This window comes from Echeneis naucrates, chromosome 16 (genome assembly GCF_900963305.1).
Source record: "Echeneis naucrates chromosome 16, fEcheNa1.1, whole genome shotgun sequence".
NCBI classification, from domain to species: Eukaryota; Metazoa; Chordata; class Actinopteri; order Carangiformes; family Echeneidae; genus Echeneis; species Echeneis naucrates.
The window spans coordinates 3,075,231-3,099,802 of NC_042526.1; the positions used below are offsets into that span (position 1 = coordinate 3,075,231).

The 24,572-nt window shown below is 43.4% G+C and overlaps 2 protein-coding genes across 4 annotated transcripts in view; both read left to right on the plus strand.

Annotated features, from left to right (window-relative positions):
• Positions 1 to 10,461, plus strand: part of mical2b (microtubule associated monooxygenase, calponin and LIM domain containing 2b) — a 44,104-nt gene extending 33,643 nt beyond the window's left edge. For both annotated transcript variants that reach the window (XM_029522103.1, XM_029522104.1), the window contains 12 exons: positions 3,770 to 3,931; positions 4,773 to 4,823; positions 5,303 to 5,424; positions 5,576 to 5,806; positions 5,988 to 6,163; positions 6,339 to 6,721; positions 7,105 to 7,178; positions 7,265 to 7,354; positions 8,307 to 8,400; positions 8,788 to 8,896; positions 9,006 to 9,079; positions 9,156 to 10,461. In XM_029522103.1, the coding sequence (XP_029377963.1) occupies positions 3,770 to 3,931; positions 4,773 to 4,823; positions 5,303 to 5,424; positions 5,576 to 5,806; positions 5,988 to 6,163; positions 6,339 to 6,721; positions 7,105 to 7,178; positions 7,265 to 7,354; positions 8,307 to 8,400; positions 8,788 to 8,896; positions 9,006 to 9,079; positions 9,156 to 9,385 (1,796 nt within the window). In that variant the 3' untranslated portion in view covers positions 9,386 to 10,461. The remainder of the gene's footprint in view (positions 1 to 3,769; positions 3,932 to 4,772; positions 4,824 to 5,302; positions 5,425 to 5,575; positions 5,807 to 5,987; positions 6,164 to 6,338; positions 6,722 to 7,104; positions 7,179 to 7,264; positions 7,355 to 8,306; positions 8,401 to 8,787; positions 8,897 to 9,005; positions 9,080 to 9,155) is intronic.
• Positions 10,462 to 10,881: 420 nt separating this feature from the next.
• parvaa (parvin, alpha a) lies at positions 10,882 to 24,069 on the plus strand. 2 transcript variants are annotated; one of them, XM_029523388.1, is made up of 13 exons: positions 10,882 to 11,123; positions 14,252 to 14,341; positions 14,839 to 14,909; positions 15,096 to 15,198; positions 15,678 to 15,818; positions 17,261 to 17,376; positions 17,469 to 17,527; positions 19,172 to 19,191; positions 19,637 to 19,698; positions 20,454 to 20,522; positions 20,642 to 20,743; positions 22,565 to 22,637; positions 23,193 to 24,069. In XM_029523388.1, exons 1-13 carry the CDS (start codon positions 10,988 to 10,990, stop codon positions 23,267 to 23,269), a joined length of 1,119 nt encoding a protein of 372 aa, XP_029379248.1. In that variant the 5' UTR covers positions 10,882 to 10,987; the 3' UTR covers positions 23,270 to 24,069. The 2 variants fall into 2 exon arrangements, with proteins under 2 accessions (XP_029379248.1, XP_029379247.1); XM_029523387.1 differs by lacking the exon at positions 19,172 to 19,191 and adding an exon at positions 19,508 to 19,527 and having other exon boundaries at positions 10,884 to 11,123.
• The last annotated feature ends 503 nt before the right edge of the window (positions 24,070 to 24,572 follow it).

Genomic DNA, 24,572 nt, shown 5'->3' on the forward strand with positions numbered 1-24,572 from the left:
TTGTTTCTGAAACGATCAGTATTTTTTATTAAACCATTTAAGTTAAATTAGAAGTTCATCACTTGAATTCAGCACCTGGAGTGAATTTTTGCCTTTAATCTCAGTGGACAGCACAACAAGAGTGATCTAGAGCTAACTGACAGACTGGTGCTCTGACTGTACGGTGTATTTAAGTAGTAAATGGTACGTGCTGAGGAGACGTAGAGGGTGATGCATGAATAAAATGCTGCAGCCCTTGTGCTTATGGGATTCCTTTGGTGATTACCTCACATTCCCCTGTACATGTTTGTGGACTTTCGAGGTTTCCTGCCTTTGCACTCTGCCGACTCACATGGGCTTGTTCCAGGCTGCCGACACTGAAGGCATCATCCTGTCAAAGCTGCGTGATCCAGTTCAAAGCAAGAAAATAACAGAGGCCTCCCTCCAATCAGGCTTTAAAGTGCCTAAATACTTCTGTTCTATTCAAAAGTTTAATTGCAGTAACCTGGAACTCGCTCCCCCCCCCCCCCCCGGCTCTAACCTTGGCCAATTCACAGAACTAAAATTATGTCAGAGGAATAAACATGATGTTTTGATGCTACACTGACTGCATACAGCCTGTAGCACCTTAACTCAGTATCCCAGAGATGTGCAATGGAAATGCCAAAACAGTATTTTTTTTTCTGTCAATATAATTTCAGGAGGTTATTAAAATGACATTGTTGTTTTGTGTTAGTTCCTATTTCACGTTATATATTTTGTTGAAGTTAGTTCACACTTTATATATTCACGGCTCATTTTTTTTATGGTTTTTATTTCACAACATTTTGATTATTTTAATTAAAATCAAATTATTAAAAAAACCCATTTAATTTCTTATTCCTGCTGTGGGACTTAGTGACAAAAACTCAAGAGTTGTTGGTTGCATTGGGTTGTAAAATACATTTTAAGCTCAGCGTAGTACGACTTGCGCCTTTTTTCTTTAATAAAAATCTGAAAAACCAAAAAACAGTGGTCTTTATAATTCCAGGCTGTTTTTCCTCTTTGTTACTCACTGATGGACTTGTATTCGTTTAGAAAAGTTGAATTCACAAAAGACTGAATGTTCTTGACTCGGTGAAAATATTCACGCTGTTGGGGTTTTTTTTTTTTCCCGGGGGGTTGGTTCTTTCAGTATTGTAGCTTTTTTTTTTTTTTTTTTTTATATATACATTTACATTAATTTTTGTTGTTCTCTTTGGTAAATGAATTCTGAGGTGACTGGTTTAATTGTGTCAGTTAGTTCTTAAATTGCACTAACGTTATTTGGGCAGTTCCCACATTTCTTTCTGATGTCTCACTGTAATATCTTGAATACATTCGGTTCGTTCTCTCTGTAATTCTCGGCACTCTGTATGTCTTTTCTTTCAGTTTTCCACCTTCCATTTTTCACCACATCATTTGTTTCCTTCTTTCCCCCAATTCATTTTCCTCCATTTTGTTCACTTCATTTTGTTCAGTCTGTTTCGAGTTTCCAATGCTGCACCCTCTGATTGGCTGATTCCCGTCAGCGGGGAAGGTGACGACTGGCTGGTTTCAGCCATAAGATCTTGTTGTGTTGTGTTTTGCATCGGCTGCCTTTGTAGATCTGCTGCTGCCCTCCTTCCACCTAACCACGATTTACCAATCACAAACCAGCATGAGTCCTTAATGTAGCATGCTGCTGTCAGTTAATACGTCACGATACTTTATGAAACGTTAAACTGAAATCCACAGCAATTATTACACCTCGCTTTAAAATAAACAGTGAACATCATATTTCAGCTTTTCATGGAAATTAAAGGTTTTGGTGACAGTTGCTTATTTTTAATTCCATGAAAAGGTTAGTGATGTTCGTGAGTGAGGCTGAAATCAATCCGTCCACTTCTTCCAGAATATCCTAAAAAGAAGCGAGATGTTAGCATTTCATAGCATATTTTGACAGCAGTACGGCTTCAGGGGACCGTTAGCGTGGATGTAAAGTCTTCCTGTTTTTGATTTTCACGTCTGAGTCCTCTGATTGAAAGTTTGTTCAATTGGAACGTCGTCTAGCTCGATGACATTTCTACGAAACAGCAGAAATCAGATTTATATTTGGTGAAACAGTAAGAGAGATGCTTGTTACAGAAAAGCATGTGCTTCAAGGCCTTTTAGTCGGGAACTCTTTATCCTGCCATCAAAGATCTGCACGCATGATGTGAAAACATTGAAATCTGAGCTGGTCGCTCACTGCGAAAAGCTCAGACGAAGCTTGTGGAAATGATTCATTTCCAGTTTGTGTGTTTGTTGGTTTGTCACATCGTCAAGCTCAAACACTAACACTCAAGTCATGCTGTGTTCCTCCCTAACCTCCCCTAACACCGAACATCCATCTAAAAGCCCCTGAATTTATAATTTTCTCTGATGCTGCTTCATCATCATCATCAGTAGCCGCCTCCCTTCCTCTCAGGTCCCTTTGACAGTAACCTCTGTGTCCACGTGTCTGTGGTCTGTCTGTGGTCTGTCTGTGGTTCCCTCTGTTTCAGAAGGAGGCCTCCCCCCCCAAGAGCCCCTCTCCAGATCTGTCTCCTGTACCTCTTAGACTTTGCCCAGGAGATCAGCCGCCCCATAGCAGCTTTTTGCACACTTTTGGTTGGCTGTACTCTGTATGTTTTGTAGTTGTGTTTATAAGAAGTCTGGACGCAGCCTGCCGGCCTTGTTATTTGTTTTTCTCATTGACAATTCCTGTAAAATTGCTTAATTTATGATATTTATAAGCTGTAAATATATATAAAAAAATAAATCAGTTTGATTACATAAATAATTTGCTTCGTTGTTTTTTTGCTAGATAGCTGAGTTGCGATATTTGAATAAGCGCAGGACTGAAACGCTAACATTCATCTACAGTTTAAAATTATATCCACATCTTTTAACAACAAAATTAACAACTTTATCAAAAATCCTTTCCCCCACTTCTGTGCTGAGTCGACCTAACATCACCCATACGGATAGTTTTCACAATCACAGCTTTCGTTAACTGAAATTAACTCGTTCTTTCTAGAGTCTGATGAGAAGCTGAAAAACAAGCTTTTGCAGCAGATTTTACGGGTTACAGAGCTTAAACTTTAATCCAATCGCTTTAAATGATGCTTAAAAATGTAAAATAAAAATGCAATCATCATTTAACGGAGCTACCGAAAACTGCGCTCGGCTATAATCAAACACCGTTAAAGTGGTTTATTTGTCTGAACACAATTGAAGTGAATGTTAATTCCTCCTGTCAGCTTCTTCGTGGGCTCTTCTCGTGGGTCCTCTCTGTCCTTTCCTCTGGGGTTGGTACTCAAATATCATCTGATAGTTTTACAGATGTGCAGTTTTTTTTCAGAGAGAGAATACCAGTGGGTAGAAGGGAGTGGGTCATATAATTAAGAATAAAAAGAAATCATCCAGGGTTGTTTGAAGATGTAATTTATTTACTGTGACCAAGTGGAATCACCTTCTGTACAATGTTGACTTCATTATTCTGTGAGTACTCTGCTATGAAATGTGTATTCTATCAGTGTTTGTGATGCCAATATGAATTAATACCTCATTGCTGTAATGCTAAGTTATTTTACTGTATGAAGAGTATATAATATGTGTATATTTGTTCTTGAGCATGCCACATTGGTGTGGACATCCAGTGAGATAGTTTTGCATGAAATAAGCCATATTTATGCATTTTAAGAATGATGATTAAATTAGCATCATATCGGTGGTCGTTAAACTTACGATTTGGTGTTTTTATTTCCAGATGGGGCGTCCAGTTTGGCCCCACAGCCGCCTGATAAAGGTCAGAAAAGAGTTCCTGAAGACGCTGAGATTGCTGTGGAGGCTCTGGAAGCTTCCTGCATTGTGAAACCTCCAGCAAGAGACGGCACAGGATCCAAGGGCCAAAAGCACGACATCACGAAAGGTCAGGGCAACTGCCACCATACAGCGATCGTCGGTTTATATTTCAATCCCTCAAAAACCCTCTCCATCGCTAGGAAGTGGCTGTCTTTCCTCAGTAAGACAAGGAGCTGCGCTAACAGGGGTTTCAGCATCTGTTATTACTTGAAAACATGATATTCCCTGAGGGAGAAACTTAAACTGGCTGAACTTTAACTAGTGACCCTTCATCCTCAGTGTGTGTGTTTGTGTTGGAGTCCCTCCCTGCTGTTGTTGTCTGGGAAATCTGGCTGCAGCTGAAAACTGCTCCGGCTCTCAGCAGCAGCAACGGTTTCCATAAGAAGAACATTTCTCCACACGCACCATCAGTGACAACTCAAAAGTCTCAGTTCTTACCAGCAGTTACTTGTAACAGACACTTAAATGGTTAATCAGCTCATAAAATGGCAATATAACTATTTTTGATACATTTGAATATAAACTCAGCATTAACCTCTATTGTCCTGGACATTGTGTTCTCTGCTCACTCTAACCGTTCTGTAGTTGTATTTATTGTCACCATCATGTGATTCTTGTCTGTTCATATGCATTTTTTTTTTTTTAATCCAAGCTCACAACAATGTTGTGTCAAGATTTGAGATATTACATATTTGATTTTAATTACTTTTCATGATCGTGTGAAATTATTTCATTCTTCTAATATTTTATTACCAGATCTGTAAATTTAACCAGCTAAATTAACGCAAACAGCATGCTATTGTTGTTGTGTTACCTTTTGCTCTGTGTGCTTTCATCCCGTCACAGGTCATTTTAACCCCCCGAAAATGAAAACCCTCCTGTCTCTTATTTTGTCTTGGTCTTTGTAGATCACTGTAACACCAAACAGAATACTCGATGGAAAAGAAAGATCCAAGCAAGTGAGTGCCTTTCCTTTATTTTGACTGCCCGTGCCTTCACTTAGAACTTCCTGATTTTCAACTGTCCACCTTTAGTTTTGACTGAGAGCTGAAGCCAAGTGTCTGATTTATAATCAATATTGATCCAAGATCAATCCTATACTTGGAATTTCTAAAATAAAATCCCAAACTGAAATCTCTAGTATTCAGGCTCTTGGATGTGATCATGTCATTGATTAGACGCAGGATCCAACAGTTCACAGCGTACATTTGGACAAAGGCCGAAGGTCTCTGATGGTTTGTGTGTCTGTATGTAAACTGTGCTGTAACACTACATGTGTAATGCTAGAGGTCACTATTGTTCTATTAAAGGTTTCTGTCAGCCTTAATAATGATCTGTCACTGTGATAATGACAACCCCCACACTTCCAACAGGCTCAGATCGTTAGTCCCATTTTGTTTTGATCTGTTCTATAATATTGTTTGTGTTGTGTCTGTAGCTTTCCCTCTCATCTTCATCAAGCACTTCCAGAGAAACTGGCCGCTGGACAAAGACGGACCGGAGACTGTGCCTGAAGCCGACTCGGACTTTGAGGAGATCGCTACAGCAGAAAAACAAACTGTATATAAAGTGCTGTTTAGTGTTCATTTGCAGCATGTTGAGTAGACACAGAATGCCACATCCTCTCTGTGATTCACCCAGATATTGTTCATAACACCATTTAGACAAATGCTTATTTTTGAGACACATTTGTTTGTTTTTGCTTTCTCAGAACTGTGACAGCACTTCCGACACATCAGCACATGCCCAGAATCACTCGAAGACGAGTGAGAAGAGCAAACAACACTTAGATACAGTGAAGACAGCCTACAACTCGTCCCCCCAAAGGACTCGCCTCAGGATCTCCCCTGCTGCGAAAGAGAAGCTTCTGAATTGGGACATGGAGGTCACGTCGGAGGAACCTGCCGCTGACACCAAGCCGACACAACAACACAAAGACCAGGTGAAGACGTATTTACTAATGCTGTTTTTCGACACAAGACAAAGCGTGGCTGTAAAAGGTCGTCTCATCTTTATCTCCTTCACCAATATAATGCAGTCGAGCGAAGACAGCGATATGACGGAGATAGGAAGAAGTAATTCCACCTTGTGTTTGCTGCATTTTTCCTCTGATGTTTTATCAGGTACAAGCAGAGACAGAAGCAGATAAGCCCCACACAGACTCAGGCCAGGACGAAGGACCATCCCAGAGCCAAACCCCGGCCCCCCACCTCTCAGCCTTCCAGCTCATAGCCAATGCCTTCAGGAGGAAATTTAGTGTGACCAATCCCTCTAACAGCTCCAACACTGCAGTCACAATGTACGTTAAATACTCAATTCATAGTTTAGTTAAAGCTCTTCTTTCGAAAATTCTGCTGCAGGGAAGATTTTTTTTCTTTGAAAAATGTTTTCTGTGGTCTTAAGTTTCCTCTTCTGCCGTCTAATGTCTTTATTTAATTCAAATTGAATTATGATTTTGTTTTTGACCTCACCAGGAGACCTAAACGTGCCGGCCCCCACAAACAGAGGCCGGTGTCTGATGGTGCGCTCAGCTTCAGCGCCATCATCAGCACTGACTATCCAGAGCCAGGCACAGAGGAGGGCATGGCTAGCAGAAGGGAAGTGCGGTGGGCATCTGTAGGGGCCGATCCGTGGGGGGCCGGCCAGGACCTGCCCTCTCTGCTGCAGCAGGTCTCCCTAAAAGGCCGGAGAGGCGCCGGGGGGGTTTTCTCTGATGACATGGGCTCACTGCCCCGCAGGAGGGTCGACTTGTTCTCCTCACTGAGGCTGAGGAAGAGGCAGGCGTCGGAGAGCAGCGAGAAGGACCAGGAGGTCCAAAAAGAAATCCGGACTATCCTCACCAACCTCCGGAACAAAGGTCAGACCAGCAAAACTGTGTTTGGTGTGTGATGAAAGATGTGCTGAATCCCAGTTTAATATATTAATCTCAGGTTAGGTTCTGATATTATTATGTTTAAACCAATCTGAGGAAAAACCGACAACATTTCAGTCATTGTTGCCTCAAAAAACACATTTTCACATTTTACATTTACTACTTTTTTTTTTAATTGTTAATCAAAGACAGGAAGGAAACAGCCAAATGTCTTTTTAATGAGTTATAATAAGCTATCAGGTTTGTAAGAGAAAACAGTTTTTTTGTACTTGCATGCAAACAACAAATGGTTGATGAAAAATATTTGGACTGCACTCTCTGTTATTATTGTTATTATTATTATTATTATTTTCCCTTTTTTCATGTAGCATCCAGCCAGCAGAGTCTGGCGGAGCCTTGCTCGAGTGATGATGAAAATGAAAATGTGCCATTGAGTCAGCAGGTTTGCAGACTATTTCTACGTACTGACAGAAAGCATGACGCAGGTGCACGGAGCTCATGTATTTACAGGTGCACTTCCCCTTCCAGCTGTATCTGGAGAGGCAGACGAGGAAGCAGGAGAAGATCGTGGCCCAGCAGACTAAAAGAGAACAGCTGAAGAGACTTCACAGAGCTCAGGTGCTTTTCTTTCTTTTTCTGTCAGCGTCGCTCATTTTAAAGAGCTGTTCGATATTTTAGTCTCATTGTATTTTTGTACTGTCTTGACAACAAAAGATGTGAAAACATCCAACATCTGCCAGACTGAAGTGCTTTTTCCTTTAAGTGATCATGATACTTCTTACATTTTTAACATTAAAATGGTGCTCCAAAAGGAGAAGGTTTCACTGCTCCCACAGACTGAAAAAATGTCTGCAGTTTATTGTCATTGCTTCATTTTCTCCAGATTCAATAGACTGGTGTTCTCCTCCTTTGTGTTGGATTTTGTCCCTTTGTAGGAGCTGACTTTCATTTTATTCCTGTCTGTGTTCAACAGGCAATAACTTTTGTTGTATCCAAACACATCTGCCGTAGATCTGAATTATGTTGAAATGTAAAAGCAAGATTTGGAATTGAAGTAAATTTTATTTGTACTGTATATTTATTTGAGTTCCTCCTTTTTGAATACAGCAGGTCTAGGTTTTTCTTTATAGTATTATTTACAGACCCAGGAATTAATACAAAGAAAAAAACATGTGGTGACAAACCAAACATCACGACTCATCTGTCATGACTGGTTGCATTGAGAGGGATTGTACAGGCGCTTTCTAAAATATTAGACAGATGCATTTTCCCCATTTCTAAACTTTACAGTAAGAAAATCTACCTTTATATTGAATGCACAAATATAAGTATGTGTATTTGTGTATTAAGTATGTGTAGTAGTGTGTTACTTGTTCAGCAGAACCTGTTTTCCAGAAATCTTAATACTCATTGCCAAAAAAAAAAAAAAAAAAAAAAATGTTCCTTTGAAAATGGTTCAGTGGGTATTTTGAGCATTACCCAAAGTAACAAGGAAGCTGAATTGTGCTGTTTGACCCACAGAGGAAACTTTAATTACATGTCTGGTACAATGTCGCTTTTTGCTCTGCAGGCGATCCAAAGACAGCTGGAGGAAGTCGGAGAGAAGCAGAGGGACCTGGAGGAGAGAGGGGTGGCCATCGAGAAGATCATAAGAGGAGAAACGGGTAATAAACAACGCACACTGCTCACAGAGATCTCCGTTCAGTGTACGATGCAGCTCACTGGAATTCCTTCTGGGAAAGCCTCACTCTTCCTCTTCTCCTTTTATCTGCCGTGCCCTTACTTCTCACATCATCTCGAAGAAGACATTGCTTTGTAATCCCGATGTGGGCGAAAGCGTCCCCCAATACACAGAGAGAGACTCCATTGTTGCTTCATCTTCTTACAGTACAGGGCTTTGTTGGTGTTCCAGTGAAGAGTGAGGTCTTCTCAGATTTGACACAAAGCAGATGCCCTGTGAAGTTTTAGTCCAGTGTGACTTCTTTTTCTTCTTCTTGCGGTTGTGTTCTGGTATAAAACTCCTAAATATTTTCTGTCTTTCCCTCCATCAGAATCGTCTCAGACAGACGACAGCGACGAGGCCCAGCTCTATCAGTCCTGGTTCAAACTGGTGCTGGAAAAGAACAGACTGGCACGCTACGAGTCTGAACTCATGATCTTGTAAGTGATCACACACAGATGATTGACTTTTGCAGAACAGACTTGTCAGAGGTGTTGCAGTTGGTCGTGCTCCCCAGTAGAGGCCGCCCATTTTTCTCCTCTCTCTCAGTGCCCAGGAGCTCGAACTGGAGGACGCACAGAGCCGACTGCAACAAGATCTACGCTGCAGACTGGCAGTAGAGGGTGAGGGATGAACGCACACAAGAACACATGATCGGCGGTCATCAGAGGAAATAATCTCCCTCCTGCTTTACCCCAGATACGACGAAGAGCGCCTCCGAGCTGCAGGAGGAGCAGGCCATCCTGTCGGAGATCATGCGGACGGTGGAGAAACGAGACATGCTGGTCTCCATACTGGAGGAGCAGAGGCTAAGGGAGAGGGCCGAGGACCGGGACCTGGAAAGCCTGGTGCTGTCCAGGGGCTACGAGTTTCACTGGGCGAAGGCGGACGACAGCTGGGGGCAGGAGAACGTGGAGATGGAGGGTTGAATGTCAGAACAGCAATACTAAAGACGCTTGGTAAAGTTTAACAGAACAGTTTCTGTACGGCTTATTCTATGAAATGTTGTAAGGATGGAAAAATGTCAACAACGGCGAGGCTCTCTTTTCACATCTCTTTCATATTACTCAGACTGAAGAAGTCTGGAAATGTAGCCTGAGCTAATGACTTTCTTTCCAGCCGTGAGGGCCAATAACATATCTGCCATTAAGGTCATCTGACCTTTGAACTCCGAAGTGTGATCTGTCCAGGCTGACACTGACCCGAAAGCTGCTCTTCAACGTGATTAAGCACTTACAATAATGTATTCACACTTCATAAACCAGAATGACCTAAATCAGTAACTGCTGTGATTGTGTTTGTGTTGACGCTGTACAGCACAGGGACGACTCCACGTCTCTCCTCTAGCTGTGCTGCTTGCCGCAGTGAGAATCGTTTTAAGTTTGTGTCACAAATCCAGAGATGAAATTCACAGTTAGTCCCTTTGTATCTATTTGTGCGAGTGTGAACTTTTTAATGTGTTTGTGTTGGAGTACTGTCAGATAAAATTCAGCCGCGTTGCCGCTCGCACACTAATGACCGAAGGAGGAACAACATCGGAACGTTGTAGTCGGCTGGAGGTGGCTGAAAAGGTGTTTTTGTGACAGAATGACAGGCCGCAGAACTGCTGCTGCTCCTGCTGGATGTAGCCACGCCCCGATCAGTGATGTCAGAGCCCGAGCCTGCCTGTCGTGGGAAAATCCACCGCGGCGGCAAAGAGAGCGGTTTCTCTGCTGACAAAAGCTGCTTATTTTAGTTTTCACTTCTGTCCCGTCTTTAACCTGCTGACCTCGAAGAAGCAGCTCTGCTCCATTTTAAGACCCCGACTGAAAATGATCAATGATGTGTTTACAGTTTTGATCCGACATTTGGTCCCTGTGCTTTAAATATTAAATTTGATTGTTTTTGAATGAACACTGAATTCAGAGTAAGTTATGTTTAGTTTTGTTGTTGTTGTTGTTTTATGCTGCTTTAAATGTTTTGGATCTGAAAAAAACTGTAAATAAAAATGAATGTGAAATTTTAACGGCAGTGTTTTTCTGGCATCCTTTAAGATGAATAGAATTCATTTTCAAAATCTCAAAATCCTATCCCAGTTTCCTCCCCCTCCTCCTCCCCCCGGCTCTCCGGTCCCTCCTCCCCCCGGCTCTCCTCCCCTCCTCCCCCCGGCTCTCCCGTCCCTCCCCCCGGCTCTCCTCCCCTCCTCTCCCGGCTCTCCGGTCCCTCCCCCTGGCTCCCCCCCCCCCCCCTCCCCTCCTCCCCCCGGCTCTCCGGTCCCTCCCCCTGGCTCCCCCCCCCCCCTCTCCCCGGCTCTCCGGTCCCTCCCCCCGGCTCTCCCCTCCTCCCCCCGGCTCTCCGGTCCCTCCCCCCGGCTCTCCCCCCCCCCCCCCCCTCCCCTCCTCTCCCCCCCCTCCCCCCGGAGGACGGCCCCCTCTCTCTCTCCAGCCCACTCCGGGTTAAAATGTCTGGAATTCCGTTTCCGCTTTGGGGAGTGGACGGAGATTTTTTTGTAACCGAACTTCCAGCAGACCGTTTTCCGTCCCGGGATCATCATGGCCTCCTCCCCGCAGAAGTCTCCGTCCTCTCCGAAGAGCCCGACGCCCAAATCGCCTTCTTCCAGGAAGAAAGACGACTCTTTCCTGGGAAAACTTGGAGGGACTTTGGCCAGAAGGAAGAAGGCGAAAGAAGGTGAGCAGCTGATTTCTACAGACTCAGTTCAACAATCCAAACAAACACAAAACTGTAGGAGATTATTACACAATATCTAGTTTTGATTAGATTAAACAGCACAAAATACAACCTGTGGCTGCTTTTGTGTGTCTGTCTGTGTGTGTGTGTGTGTGTTCATGGCTGCAGGCTGTGTGTATCCATGTAAGGTATTGGATTTGTAATAAGTGAGGAATGAGACGTGAGTAAACAGACAGAGGCAGCAGGCCGGTCCGGCCAGCACCCTCCCTGGATCTGGATCTGGATCAGGGTCAGGATCAGGAAATCAGGATCTGGATCTGGATCAGGATCTGGGTCAGGATCAGGAAATCAGGGTCTGGATCTGGATCTGGATCTGGTTCAGGGTCAGGATCAGGAAATCAGGGTCTGGATCTGGATCTGGATCAGGATCTGGGTCAGGATCAGGATCTGGATCAGGATCAGGGTCAGGATCAGGAAATCAGGGTCTGGATCTGGATCTGGATCTGGTTCAGGGTCAGGATCAGGAAATCAGGATCTGGATCTGGATCTGGTTCAGGGTCAGGATCAGGTTTATCCACCTGGGCAATAGGATGCAGCATTCATCTGCGGAGCAAGGTCAGAGGTCAAAGGTCAGATACAGTGCTACCTAATGACAATCAGAGGGCGACTCCAAAGAAGTCTTGAGTGTATTGAAATCAATGGGAAGATGATCCTACTTGTCATTGGACATTTTCCCAAAGACTTTATGACCTCAGTCTTTATTTTCCCGTCATCAGTGTAACATGATGGTCTTCTTTTCTTAATGGTTTATTTAAATTTAAATCACCTGTTGGCTTGTGAGCTGCTGTCTTTTTTTTTTTTTAACCAGAATGAAATCTATTCGGAGTAGAAGGCGGCGCCGAGGACGAGCTCTGACCTGCGCTTCAGTCTGTCAAGCACACATCTGTTGATGTTGTGTTTTGTTTTTTCTAAATGGGACCGTTTTATTTATTTTTTTTAAAATAATGTATACAGATACACATCGTGTTGTATCGACGTTGAATTGAAACTACAGACCGTTTTCTGAGGTAATAGAAAAGTGGTCAGTGTGTTCGTACTTCTTCCTCTGTCGGTTAATGCTCCAAAAACCTTTTTGTAAACGTCCATTCCTGTTTAAATCTGTTTGAGGTCGCCACTCTGAAAGTACAGCCGCCCTCAGAGTGCCTGACATTCATCGCTGAAGGCCGGGGTTTTAACGGGACATGAGAAAGGTCTCCTTCAGCTGGATGATCACTTTGTGCCTCCCGTCTCACAGCTGAGCCCCATTTTATGACGCCCTCCGTCCACAGCGTGCAGCGTAGGACGTCCGTCGCGTCCTCCGTGATTCGATGGTCGCCCTTGGCGTCGAAGGTTGATCAAATTTAGGTCCTTGTGTTGTCTGTGGCAGCCGCCGGCTGAAACGGCAGTAAGAACCGAGCGGATGAGAAAAGGAAAGACGGCTGCAGGATGGAGGGGAGCTGGAAGGAAAGAGGAGGAGAAGGTCAGCAGATGGAGAGCAGCACATAAAGGTGATGTGTCGCTCCCTGAGCTGGCCCGGCCCGGAGACAGACAGAAATGGACCGGCACACAGAAGGCGCCTTTTGAACCCGAGTGCAGCCGGAGGGAGGGAGACGGACAGTGAGTGTGTGTGTTCAGAAAATCAAGCTGCACAGAACAAACATACTTTGGTCACCTTCATATGAATCCACCCACCGCACATCCTCCGAAGATTCCCGTCCTGGTTTTAATCAGATGTACGAGCGATCAGAAATGACGCTCTCTGGTGTTTGCTGCCACATTGTTCTCTTTCACCAGACACAATGAATTGTGGGATATGTTGGACCGCAGAGAATCAGCTCAGTGTTTCTCGGCCAATATTTGTAAATGTGACAGCGTAGTTGTTCCACCTAATTCCTGAAAGGTACGAGTGACCCTGAGTGTGTGAGCGTATTGCACTGATTTCAGCAGAGGGAACAGCTTTTGCATTACTGGCTGTATGTCATGTTGTTGGATTTGTACAACGCTTTCTAATTTTGTGGAAACAGTTTCTGGAGCGCAAGAGTCTGAAGTGTGAAGGAAGATTGAGTCTAATTTCAGGTTTAGTGCAGGGTTTTTTTTTTTTTTTTTTACGTAATGTGAGTTGTAGTGAAATTTAAGGTTAAGTTTAAGTGATATTGTATCCAGCAGAGCGGAGTACCGGCGGTTATGTCGGTGGAGTGTGTGGTAATTTACACAATGAAGGCAGTGAGGTAACTGCAGGAATATTTTAATGCAGCCCAGTGTGAGGTGAAATGGAAGTGTGTTGTTGCACTCAGGGATGGTGTTGATTGAGAGGATGTTGTTCCAGTGAAGGCAGAGAAATGCACAGGATGTTCACTCCATGCCCTTAACACACACACACACACACACACACTCAGATCGGCAGCGATCAAACCTCCTCAGCTATCTGATGCGCCGAGAAGAACGGCATGCTGGGTTTCTGTGAAGCCTGCTGAGAACCAGGAAGCAGCACCGCCAGTTTGTGTGACCTGGAGCTGATGTGCACGGCGGCTCGGAGGGCCTGCTAATGATTGTTTTTGGAACCGGGAAACATTTAGGGAACCATCCGAGTGGCTGCTGAATGATAGTCGTTGCTCAGGAAGGCGTCCTGTAGTCCAGATTGATCTGGATGGTCAGTGGCGTCACATTTGGTTGTCAGTCTTGGCTGTATTTATGAAATGAATTCTTCAGAAATTTTAAATGAATAGATTGATGATCAATGAAGGCAAAAAAAAAAAAAAAGCTTACCATCCTGAATTCAATATCTGAAAAAGACAAACTATTTGAGAAATAAGGAATTCAAATTAAATAATGTTAACTGCTGCAATAGAACAATTGTACACAACGCTGCAGTTAATTGTGAGTCAGAGCTGTGGTACAGTGCTTATTGCTGTGTGTTAAAGCCACAGTCTGCAGCCTCTAATTGAAGCTCAGCTGTATGTGAATGTCAGGAAATGCTGAGTCATGCTTGGTTTTGGTTTTTGTGACAAAATGTATAACAACACCAGCCGTATCATCTCTAAAGTGTTCATGACGTTCACCTAAATGAATCCGATGTTTCTGTCTCGCAGTGTCTGAGCTTCAGGAAGAGGGGATCAACGCCATCAACCTGCCTCTCAGCCCCTCCCACTATGAGCTGGACCCCGAGGACACCATGCTGGGTAAACCACCGCACTCATTTAATACGTCTCCTGACGAAGAATCCAAACATGGAGTCAAAAACATTTAGCTGAATAGATACATCCACAGATCTCAGAGCTCTCACACAGCAGAGGAACAGTCTGCTGTATCACTGCGTGAGCTGGACTAATCTGACAGGCATCCGGGCAGCCAAGTCAACAAAGCGCCGCTCTGCCAACGCTTTGTGTTTTCATGTTCTGTCTCGTGTGCCAGGACACAAACCGCTGTCAGACCACGAAGACCGGAGGAGACCAGTAAATACTGAGCTGCTGACAGTCAGTCATCTACCTTCGTTTTTAAATCCATACACGGAGGACAAAATTACAGCAGAGCAGATGATCCAGGAAAAATATTAGGCGGTGTCGCCATGGTGATCTGTATTTTAGGGAGCACTTTTTCTGTGGTGCTGCTGTTAATGCCAGTTGTTGTCGTCGTCGTCGTTATTCTAACATGTATCCATTTTCTGCTGGTCCGTTAGAGGAGAATGAAGTTCGCACCATGGTGGACCCCAACTCCAAGAACGACCGCAAGCTGCAGGAGCTCATGAAGGTAAAGAGCCCAAACTACGCTGTAACAGCGCCAGCATGGAGCAGCCATCATTTTCCTGCAACAACCAAGTGAAGATGAAAAGGCGGCGCTTCGTGTGTCCGGAGGTGGCAGGAGATCTAGATTCAAACACTTAAACTGTACAAAGCATCATACATGAGCCACGTTTGTGTTTTCCTGTCCACGTAGGTGCTGATCGACTGGATCAATGATGTTCTGGTGGGAGAGAGGATCATTGTGAAGGATCTGGCTGAAGATCTGTACGACGGGCAGGTCCTGCAGAAACTGTTTGGTGAGGACTGAACTTCGTATGTGGAATTAATCTGCATCAGTATGTTTGAAAACAGAGTGTATCCATGAAGAATATCATAATAATAGACTTTACTCAGGTAGCACTTCAGCTCGATCACATTTCATTCATGGTTAATAATATAAGTTTATAATAATAATAATAATAATAATGTGAATTCCTCTGCCACCAAACAGGAAGCAGCAAAGCTGATAGTAAGAGAGGAGGTTGAAATTCATGAGGGAGGGAAAGGTCACTGGACACGAGGGCAATGATTTCAAAACAGGAAATGATAAATTTAATGTCTTGAATTTTTCAGCAGATCGTGATGGTTTTTTATGTTGTGTAACCCGAACCCTTTGGACTAAAAAAAAAAAGGCAGTTTTTTTATTCCTGTAAAATGAGAAATGACCTCAAAGGAGAAGAAATATTCCTAAAATCCATCATCCTCAACATCTTCTTTGTTGCCACTTGTGCTTCAGAGAAGCTGGAGGGTGAGAAGCTGAATGTGGCTGAAGTGACCCAGTCGGAGATCGCCCAGAAACAGAAGCTGCAGACCGTTTTAGAGCGAATCAACGAGTCGCTCAAACTCTCCACCAGGAACATTCGCTGGAACGTCGACTGTAAGTTCCATCTTTGTGATTAGATCATGAGATGAGACCGAAACTGATCCCTGTGGGACAAATGAACATCTGACATCGTTAATCGCAGAAAATAAGAACTTCTGAAAACATAATTTCAAATACACGTTGTTCCCCAGACTGGTTTCATTTACGTTGCATGTGCACATTAGAAAATATGCTGTAATATATAAGCAGCAGCTCGCTGTGAATGTTGTCACATGATCTCTGAGATCTGATCCTCTAAAACACTGAATAAGTAAATATCCACTAAACAGTGATGGCAGTATCTCAAAAATGGAAACACAGATGAGCTAAGAACAAAGACTGAGAGGAGAATATGAAGACGTCAGTGTTTCCATGCTGTTGTTCTGAGTCGCTTCTTTTTTTGTTTAGTTTGATCGATCAGATTCACAAAACTTTTTTTTTTTTTTTTTTGGTCAAACATGCGTGCTTAGTGCTTCTTTACAACATTACTACATGAAAACCAGGCGCAAGCTTTTCCCCAAAAGTTGAGGCAGGTATGCATGTGAGGCATAAGAGAGGGCGGAAAACTGATTCATCCATCTGGCACATTTACTGTTTGAGACGGCGGCACAGTTCAAATTGTGAACAGCATTGATTTTGTGACAGTAGTTCTCTGCAGAAAGGCCACATCAGCTGAATTCAGAGCAAATAATATGACATTCTTGAATGCACCTCTGGCAGAAATTTGTCCATGAAAAGCTATTTGTGTTAGATGTCTTCAAAAACGCTTAAAGAGCCGAGTGAATAACGTGGAATTTAATTGATTTTGCTGTCCTTTTGTTTGAGCAGCTTTCTTTTAATCAATTCACTCTTGTTTGTCCCGACTTTCATCCCCCATTCAGACGCTGCAGAAAAACACTCGCTGCCGCTGTAAATTATTTGGATCCTGCTTAGCAGTGAGGATCAAATAGACTTTATGAAGGCCATAAGCTGCAGCCACGGTGTATAATCAAAGCCTGGCTTTCGACACTTAATTGATCCTGATTGTCTTGTGCATTCAACGGCAAATCTTCTTTGTGTGGTTGACTTCGTACTTTGAATTAATGCTGCGGACTGCTTTCCATCTTGCTTTCATACAAAAGCTCGTATTTTTGTGACCTTTTATTTTATCATTCCAAGGCAACTTTAACGACATCTTGTGTTTGCATTTACCATTAAAGCTTTCGTGACCTTGGTGTGTAAAACTTCCAATACTAAATTCCAGGTGGGATGAAGAATAACGTCCAGTCCAAGTTTTTCACTCCATTTAAAAAGATGATGAAAACGCTCCGAAGCAGCAGGAACGTGAATAACGTGATGATGACTCATTTGCTCAGAAATATTAAGACATTGAAGATTTCATTGTTGTCAGAAACTGCACTTACAGGCAGAGAAACAGAGATGTCTCACTTCATTTAACTTTCTTTCCTCCACACCAGCTGTTCACGCCAAGAGCATCGTTGCCATCCTGCACCTCCTGGTTGCCCTGTCGCAGAACTTCAGAGCGCCGATCAGACTTCCTGACCACGTTTCCATCCAAGTGGTGGTCGTCCAGGTGAGTGTGACGCTGGATTCGAAGGCGCCGCCGGTTGCATTTATCTTGGCCTTTTTTTTTTTTCTCCAAAACAAAACCTTCATGTCTTTCAGAAAAGAGAGGGCATTCTTCAGTCCAGACAAATCCAGGAGGAGATCACTGGCAATACAGAGTAAGTGCGCCCCTACTTTCTAACTATCTTTATGAAGATAATAATTTGGTGGAACATTCACAGATGCTGAAACAGAAATTGACCCTCGTCTCCGATGTGAAATGTCACAAAGTGAAAAGGCGTGATGTCGTGCATGTGCTCTGTGTACGTCACTATTTAATTGGCTTCTGGAGCTCAAAGCTTTTTCCTTCATTTCTGGTGAGATGGTGGCACTCGTCTCTTTTGACTGAATTCAGAGGAGGATTTTTTAAACTGACCTTACTATGTGGGGGGGGGGGGAAGGAGAATCACAGATTAAATCAGAAACTCCTTCAGAACAATAACAAAGGTTGATGTGAAGAAGCTTTCTGGTTTGGATTCCTTCAGTAGTTCAGCAGCTGAATTACCCTCAGTTCTCTTCTCCTAAACCGACATTTTGATTATATTCAGTAAAAACACTGAAGCTGTTTCACATAAAAAAAAAAACTGGTGTTTGGAACACATTTGAGCAGAGACAGACGTCCAGGAGATGAGACCTCTCTGATAAACTTCTGATCCAGAGCCAGTTCAGGATGTTTTTATCCACAGAGATCTCATCTCCTCCAATAAAAAAAAAAACAGACCCGGGGATTAAAACCAGTCGAGACTAAATAAAACAGTTTGACTTGTAAAAAAAAAAATATGTGTTCGGTGGACACAGATCATATCAGAGCTGAGCTGTGTGACAGTTAGTTTTTCTCTGATATCAGATCCAGACATCCAATGATTAAACTCTGTCGTTATATATAAACTAACCGAGACGTAAAGATTGCGTCTTAAAATGGATGAAAAAGTCGCCTCCGGCCTGCAACCAGAAGAGAGGATATGATGTCAAAGAATAAAAACACACATCATGTGTGTCTTAATGCAGAATAGTTCCAGGTTATAACTGTAAGAAGAAAAATCTGGACGCCACGCTTTGGTCACATGACTTTGGTTCACGCCAAAACCTTCAGCACCTTCCCGCTGCCCGCCGCGCTTCACATGGCCTGAGCAATGGCAGCTTAGGTAACCATTGTGTTTCAACAAGAGATGTGATGGCACCCTCAGCTGAAGAATTAGAAAATTTCATTCACACACACACACACACACACACACACACACACACACACACACACACACACACACACGCACGCTCTATCTCACACACACTTTTTTTTTGTTTCCTCGCTGTGAGGCTGTCCTGCAGCCTGACAGCAGCAACGGAGGAGATAACAGCAGGCCAGCACACATGGCCACACACATTTTGTCATGGAAGATAGATACACTGTTAATAACACACACACACACACACACACACACAGTGAGGCTCAGATACACTCACATGGTCACAGTGAAAATACGGTTATTACCAACAGGACCATTGCCCAGACTTCTCTGCCTTTGCCATCAGAGATTACACCATAAACATGTGAGTGCTTCTTGTGTGTGTGTGTGTGTGTGTGTGTGTGTGTGTGTGTGCGCCTGCCTCTTCTTGCTGGCCTGCCCACTGCGATATGGCTTCCTCTGGGACGTGCGCTCTGCAGCGTCCCCTGCGCTCCAAAAACCACCTGACCCCGTCCAACAGCAGCAGCCTCCAAAGTGCTAACATTGTAATAACAGAATCCGTCCATTCCCATAGAAAAGCAAAATGGACGGACAGGCACGTCTTCATTCATTGTGTTATTGTCCCGCTGTGGGATTACTGCATTGTGCTATAGCATGTGGTCATTGTGGACCCCCCCCCCCCCCCCCCCCGCAGTGTAACTGTGTTTACTGTTAATCAAATTATACCCCAGGTACGTCATTGTATTCTCATTTCTCTGACATAATCCCTCCGTTCTCTACATTCCTCTGTGATTGACTTGGATGCATGTCGGTTCTTTTATTAGTTTATTTTTAATTTTTTTGAATAATCCAGTGTGAAATAATCAATAAGGAGACGCAGCCTCTAATTTCTCATTTCTCTTGTCTCTTTCAAAGGGCTTTCTCTGGCAGACATGGTATGTTCCTTTCCACTGTTCCGCCTTGATCGTTATTATTTTATTTGTTTTGTCTGTTCAGTCAGTCATTTTTGTTTCCTTTCTGTTTGTCTTTTTTTGTCCTGCACAGAGCGTGACGCCTTCGACACCCTGTTTGATCACGCTCCGGACAAACTCAACGTTGTGAAAAAGGTATCCGCTCCATCTGACAGCATCATGGATAAATGACAGCTGATATCTAAATACACTCATGCAAACACTGATTCATTCATTCATTCATCTTCTACCCTTTATCCGTTTCCGGGTCACGGGGTCACCTGGGACAGGCCAACACACAGACACAGACAGAGACCAACAACCACTCACACTCACACAGCCACGGGGAGAACATGGAAACTGTACGGAAAGGCCCACAACCTTCTTATTGTGTGCCAACAACGCTAACAACTATGCTGCTGTAATACAAACTGTAGAGCATAAACACAAAATAAATCTGCTCCTTATTTACTTTTACTTTACTTACGTAACTGGTTCTGGAAAATAGAACCTGAAGGTTCCCTTTTATTTAAAGCAAAAATATGAATTTCCCTTTTTTTTCTGCCTCTTTTGCTCTCAAACAAAAGTGGGACTTAATGTAACTGTTGCCATGATTTCGTCTCAAGATGAACATTGTTTCTGGCTTTGTTAGCAACCATGCAGCCAGAGAAGTAACGTACAATTACGGGATCATCAGCAGTCTTAAAGCATGAATGATCCAGTTTTCCACATCAGTGTGACGGAGTTGGTTTGGACGTTGGCGTTGCATTTTGTATATTTGTACATTTAACTTTTGTGGATTTCATCAGATGAATAAATTCTGCGGTTCGGATCTGTTAAAGTCATAGTTGTGTTTGAGATGTCTCCAGTTTTATAAAAATTTTTTTGTTGTTGTTGTTATGTTTCCTCAGACGTTGATCACATTTGTGAACAAACACCTGAACAAGCTCAACCTCGAGGTGTCTGAGCTGGACACACAGGTACAACACACACACACACACCCGCTTAAGCATTTACACACTTTGGTGAGATTTGGTGGATCAGCATGACTCTCTGTAATGACTGATGGTGGCTCTCCTCACTGTTGCTGCTGCTGCAGTTCGCCGATGGAGTTTATCTGGTGCTGCTGATGGGGCTGCTGGAGGGATACTTTGTGCCGCTCTACAACTTTTTCCTCACGCCAGAAAACTTTGACCAAAAGGTAAAGTCTGGTTGTTTTTATTTTGGTTGTCATTTGTGACCGAACGACAGCTGTGGCTGAAAAATGACAAAAATCACCAAAAGAGAGTCAGCTCCGATAAACTCACGTCGAAGCTTCATACCAATGAAGTGTGTCACTTTGAGTGACGGGGGAGGTCAGGGAGGCTGCGTTCGATTGAAGTGCTGAACCAGAATAACCTCAGCCATTCCAAGCTTTTTAATGTGCATAAAGATGGCCACCGTTTTAATTCCTCCAGTTTGGATGCAGTAGGTGACCGCACAAGCCCGTTAACTTCCCGTCCAGTTCCCTGCAGAACTTGTCAGGGCTGGACTGTGTCGCTCTGCTGCTGACTGAGCGTCTCACATGTTGTTTTCTCGAGCTGTGTGACCTTTGTCATACGCTTTTGGGTCTGCTCTGAGTGGTTTGCACGAATTTCCCAAAATGTACAAAGAAAAAGCCATATTTTGTTCCAGTTGAGATGAAAACGTGTCGTCAAGAGCTCAGTCAGTTGGATCCCAAGCTGTCACTTGCCTTTGGTCCTGACCTATAGTTTAAGACACACTCCTAAATCAATACTCTCTGTTTCTGAGAAGCACCATGCACTCGGAGCCAGGACTCTCCTCTCAATAGCTTGATAAAGGCCATCCGTTTTCCCCGGAGCTCATTCAGCACGGAGCCATCTCTGCTCTCTATTGGCCTGTGTAGTTCGACACTGTTCTGAACAGGCAATCTGCGGAGACACCACAGTAGCCTTTTGTTTGGGTCTTGGCCAGGCGCCCCTGCCAAGCTGCAAAAAGCAGAATGGGCATCAATGCTGCAATGTACACAACGACACACACAAACACATGTACACACACAGAGACTCCTGGCTCGGAAGAACAGGCAGCAGCCCCACAGCATCTGTAATCTCCTATTGCACAGGGAAACGCTGAAGTGGCTTAGGGGCTCAGCTCTATTACTCTGTGTGTGTGTGTGTGTGTGTGTGTGTGTGTTGGAGGGCCTGCAGGCCCGTCGATGATACACCAGACTGAAAAGTAGCATGAGGCATCAAGAAATGACTCCTGCTTCTGCTCAGCAGATTTCTACTTGAGGCTCATTCTCTTCCTTTTCTTTTTGACTGTATTAGATGGCAAAGGTCATGCTCATCACACAATAAGCCCTTGTTGGGCAAAGCTTTTAGTACTTCACAACAGGCCCAGCGCGCACACACACACACACACACACACACACACACACACACAATGAGCACAGAAGAGAAAACGCCTTTCAACTGTCTCTTCCACTCGTTTTCCACTCGTCCTGAAGTTTCTTCTTATCGCTCATGAGTGGAGTTTCCTCTCTGCTGGTTTTAACAGTCGCTGAACTCAAATCAGGATTTGGGAGGTCCATCTTCTTGAGAAGCCAGCATCATTCATCACGTGTGTGTGTGTCGCTCTGTTCCCTCTGCATGAAACACGACCAGGTCATGAATGAAATCCTTTGGTGCGTGTGTTTGAAGGGAGAACTCTACCTGTCGCCGTCTTGGAGTGACACCGGTGACACGTGTCCGTTGATAAATGAGGCCGCAGAGTGTTTGTGCAGCTGCTGAAGGCTTATGGTCTAACAGAACAGAGCTGCGTTGTGTTTGTCCACGCAGGAAGCTGCGGTAACACAACTGAATCAACCCGGAGTGTGTTGCGGGATTAAGCAGCGAGTTACAATGTTGTCTTATCAACAGAAGGTGTGGAGATGTATGATGTGTGCCAGGTGTGTGTGTGTTTGTGTGTTTGTACACACAATAGTGATCACGCCTCCCCGACTCGTCCCTCTCTCTCTCTGCAGGTCCACAACGTCTCCTTTTCCTTTGAACTGATGCAGGACGGAGGTCTGGAGAGACCGAAGCCCCGGCCGGAGGGTAGGACACATTCCTCACTTCTGTCTTTTTTATTTTATTTTATTTAACTCAAGTTCGTTGAAGGTTTTTTCAGAACTTGTTCGGATGTTTTTGAGTTCATTGCTTTGTGTTGACAGCTCACTGTAATTCGTGGTAGTTGCTTAACTTAGATGTCAAAGGGCCGGATGTTTCACAGGAGTTGGTTGAGCCCAAACTGGAGTTAAAATGAAGCTGGATGATGATATTGAGCGTACAGTAGACTGAGGTTAGCCAGGATAATGAAATGTCACCTTTTCTAACTTATTGGGGAAAGAAAAGCAACAACTATGAGCTCAGCTTTAAGAAGGAAGTGAATGGAAACCATTTCTGATGCTTGTCAAGGCAGAAAGTATAAAAGTAACATTTTATTAGCTTTTTGATTATGGCTGTTATTCAAAAAGAAAATTTAATTAAAGGTCAAAAGCTAAAGGCACGACATTTGTATTTTGTTAGCTCTGAAAATGGATTCCCAGTTTCAACACAACCAGAGCGCCTCGATGGCGTCTGCTGAGCCCTCCTGCGTTCTTTCTTTTTCAGATATAGTGAACTGTGACCTTAAATCGACACTGCGCGTCCTCTACAACCTCTTCACCAGATACAGGAACGTGGACTGAGCAGCGCCGCCAAACCTTTTTTCCCTACGGACCACATGCTAAAGATTAACAATACTGTAAGTTTTGTCCTTCTATTTGTTGTAGAAATCTGTTGTTATCTGAGTGCATGCATCACCTTTTGTATCTCTTGAACGACGAACCACACAAATCTGTATTTTTCTCAAACTCCTGCAGACTCTTAGCTTTGTATTGTAAACTTTGCTACACATTTGAATTGAATAAGACGACATAAAAGTTTGAGTCAAAGAAATGATCATGTAGTATCACAAAGAAGAAACTGTTAACTTGTATTTATTTCCTCTTCTGTGTATGTCATCAGTGCCTTTATTCAAACGTGAACACTTCCCAGCTCACTGAGCTGTCCGTGCTCCTCACTCGTCTTAACGCTCCTTAACTCCTTTTGACGTGTGGAGGAGCTGATTAAATATTTTGACCAAAGTTCTGTTACAAAGGTTTCACTCTGCTGCCACTCCAGTCACAGTCTTATATTTTATATTGTAATGTGCATCATATTTTTAAATGACTTTCATTCGCCTTCTATAATCCTTCTGCTGTTTGTAGCTTGACACGTTCTAAAAATCATATTTTCATAACAGTTTCAACTTTTTTCTGTAAGACAATTGAAATTTGATTGAATGAATTTTTGAATATTGATATTGAACTGAATATTTGATGTTTGCTTCTTCAAAGATTGAATACGGTAACGATCTGCGGTTCAGGCTGCCAGCACATTTTCTATCATGTATCTATTTATGCCTTAAAGGCATTTAAAATTTCAATAAACCATTAAGTCCCTGAGAGAGGCTTTATTTTCATTTTTTTCTATCACTCAAAGGAAGCAAAGAGAAGATTTTCTCACAAAATAAAAATTGGGGTGAGATTGGTTCCAGACAAGTGAATCTCCACAACAATTCTTTTTGTTCCACTCAGAAAAGCTGTGAAATGTGCACAGATTTGGATCTGACCCCAAAATAGACTGAAATAAATGGAGAAAATAGACAATTTATTTTCCTCATATTCCACCATAGGTTTTTGAGAAAGTGAGTACACGATATATGTGTTTGTGGACACGGACAAAGTTTTAACATTGTTTGTGGCCAGTCTTCATACCTCCGGTTAAATGTCACCCCACCGTGACGTCAAGCGTCTGGAGCTGTCGCTTTGAAGCCTTGACCTCGTCGCCATCTTGGTTTTTTTTGAAATATCAACTCAAGAAAATAGCTTGAATCAGGTTGGATGTAGACTTAATGATTGTAATGATTTCCACAGTGTCTATTTCCTTAGGTTCTCTTTTTTGGTCCAA